Source organism: Zeus faber (assembly GCF_960531495.2).
Source record: "Zeus faber genome assembly, chromosome: 17".
Taxonomy (NCBI): Eukaryota; Metazoa; Chordata; class Actinopteri; order Zeiformes; family Zeidae; genus Zeus; species Zeus faber.
In genome coordinates this window covers 21,761,614-21,764,113 of record NC_137204.1, presented here as the reverse complement: position 1 = coordinate 21,764,113, position 2,500 = coordinate 21,761,614, and the positions used below count along the sequence as shown (strand labels likewise).

Genomic DNA, 2,500 nt, shown 5'->3' with positions numbered 1-2,500 from the left:
TTTTGTGTTTTTTTTTCAAGTAGGTTTTGCCCACAGTAGCTACAGTAAACAGTGGATTCCTGTATTCTTCCACATGGAGGAGACTCAAATCAGCGAACAGAGACAAACCAGGACTGAGGGAATTGTGCTTTATTTTATGATGCTCTGGGTATCTCTCTCTCTCTCTCTGTGTGTGTGTGTGTGTGTGTGTGTGTGTGTGTGTGTGTGTGTGTGTGTGTGTGTGTGTGTGTGTGTGTGTGTGTGTGTGTGTGTGTGTGTGTGTGTGTGTGTGTGTGTGTGTGTGTGTGTATGTGTGTGTGTGCCTCTCATCGGTTACTGGAGATATATTGCCCCCCACTGGTTATTCACTCCATAACAACTGGCGGTCCTACAGCTGAGAGTCCGGAGGATTTCCCGATTTAAAACCCTTCAGGAAAATGTTTTTATTTATTTTATTTTATTTTTAATATTCATTCATGTCGATATACAGGCTTGTCCGTGTCACAGAATCATGATATTTATTTCACAAACCAATCGACTTTGTTTGACTCTGTAGCGTGAAGGAGTCCGGTGGGTTTTTTCCTCTCAACTTGTTCAGTTTGCTCCGAGGAACGTCTCCTCTTACTCTGTGAAAAGAAGGACAGAGGATATTGTGATAAACAACAACAACAATTGTTTTTTCCAAGTGAGCCACGTTTACCTTTGCAGAGATGCACTGTTGCGCTTGTGTGTCAATATGCATTATGAAAGGGCCTTTTTGGCCATTTTCATTGGGAGTATAAAGCATATATTGTTTTATTTATAAGCACTTTGGCACACAATGAAAACATTTCTCACCTGATTCACGCAGTTTAATTCTGAAAATATGATGAAAATATCGTCTATCTTAATATAAAACCGGAAACCATGCATTAAAATAAACAAAATGTTCATTCAAGAAAGATACTTGTCTATTTCGGGAGCCTCACTGTGACAAGATACAGGTGGGAAAAATGACCGGAATGAAGTTTGTCCGAAAGGATGTCACAGTACTGTACCTGCAGTAACAGGCCTGTGCAGAGACCGGATTATTTAACCAGTGTGTGTGCGTGCGTGTGTGTTTGTGTCTGTGCGTGTGTGAGTGTGTCTGTGTGTCAAAATAGAAAACAGCCCTATGTTAAATAAAAAATAAAAAAATCATCAATCTATCTGCATCATTAAACAAAAAAGCTTGAATAGTTCTTCCAGGCCCCTTGCGCTAGATTCCTGTGTGATTAATAATTCACATACAGTTTGTACACGGGTTTCTAAAATTCTACAGGTTAAACTGGAAATGGCGTTTTCAAAATCTTGTTCCATGAGCCCTTTGAACTTTGAGCAGAGACCTCATAAGGTCTCTGCACGGGCCTGCACAAACCATACAGTGGTGCCTGCTTACCGGGCTATTATCTGAGATAATATTATTATTTTTTACCCATTGATATTCAATATTTGAAAAAAAAACAAACAAACAAACAAACAAACAAACAAACAAACAAACAAACCCTGCAATTGCGCCGACCAAGCGCTCTACCTCTCTTGCATCTCACAGCATAGTTATTCGTTTTTTGGGCGGCTGTTCATCAAGGGTCATAGGTCAGGTGCTCCTGCAGTTACTCGACTCTAATGGAGGGATTGTTGAGTGAACGGCTGTATGATTTGATGTATTATTATTTGATATATTACTATCGTACCGTCCTTGGCCACGCCGCAGTACTCCTCGCACTCCGCCTTGGTGTAGAACTTGTTGCCGTTGCCCTGGCAGAAGCCTGGCTTGTAGGACATACACAGGCCGGTGACGGAGTCGAAGGCCCAGATCAGGGGCTGGCCCGTGCAGGGGTAGGGCGCCATGGGGAGGCGACACACCGCTATGGGGGGAGGGAGGGAGAGAGTGAGAAAGAGAGGGGGGGGAGAAAGGGGGAGAGAGAAGGAGAGAGAGAAAGAGAGAGAGAGGGAGGGAGAGAGGGAGAGAGGGAGGGGGAGAGAAAGGGGGGAGAGGGGGAGAGAGAAGGAGAGAGAGAGGGAGAGGGACAGAGAGAGGGAGAGGGAGGGACAGAGAGAGAGAGAGAGAGAGGGAGGGAGAGAGAGAGAGGGTGAGGGAGAGGGAGAGAAAGAGGGGGGGGAGAGAGGGAGAGAGGGAGGGAGAGTGAGAGAGAGAGGGATAGAGAGGGAGAGGGAGGGTGGTTATACATTATTATACATTATTTTGTCAAGCCAATAAAGTTGACGGTGGTGGAATCATTACAAATAGCCTGACTCTAAACTTCTGTCGTAAAAGTTTGGATACCACATTGACCTTCTACTTAAATAAAAGTAAATATTTTTACCATTATTTCCTATATATATATATATATATCTATAGTAGTAAGGATATGGACCTAAAGAATCACTGATGAGCGATCCAACCCAAATCAACGTTGGGATAGAGCCCACCCTGATCACCTAATGATCTGATCACACAACCCAAATTCCCGTCCGAGCCGGGGCTCGAACCGCTCCTCAC

At 44.0% G+C, this 2,500-nt stretch overlaps 1 protein-coding gene across 1 annotated transcript in view; it reads right to left on the bottom strand.

Moving 5' to 3' along the window:
* Positions 1 to 2,500, bottom strand: part of ambp (alpha-1-microglobulin/bikunin precursor) — a gene marked incomplete at both ends in the record, with an annotated part of 26,627 nt that overhangs the window by 11,733 nt on the left and 12,394 nt on the right. The window contains one exon of the mRNA XM_080017679.1: positions 1,692 to 1,865. Within this exon, the coding sequence (XP_079873805.1) occupies positions 1,692 to 1,865 (174 nt within the window). The remainder of the gene's footprint in view (positions 1 to 1,691; positions 1,866 to 2,500) is intronic.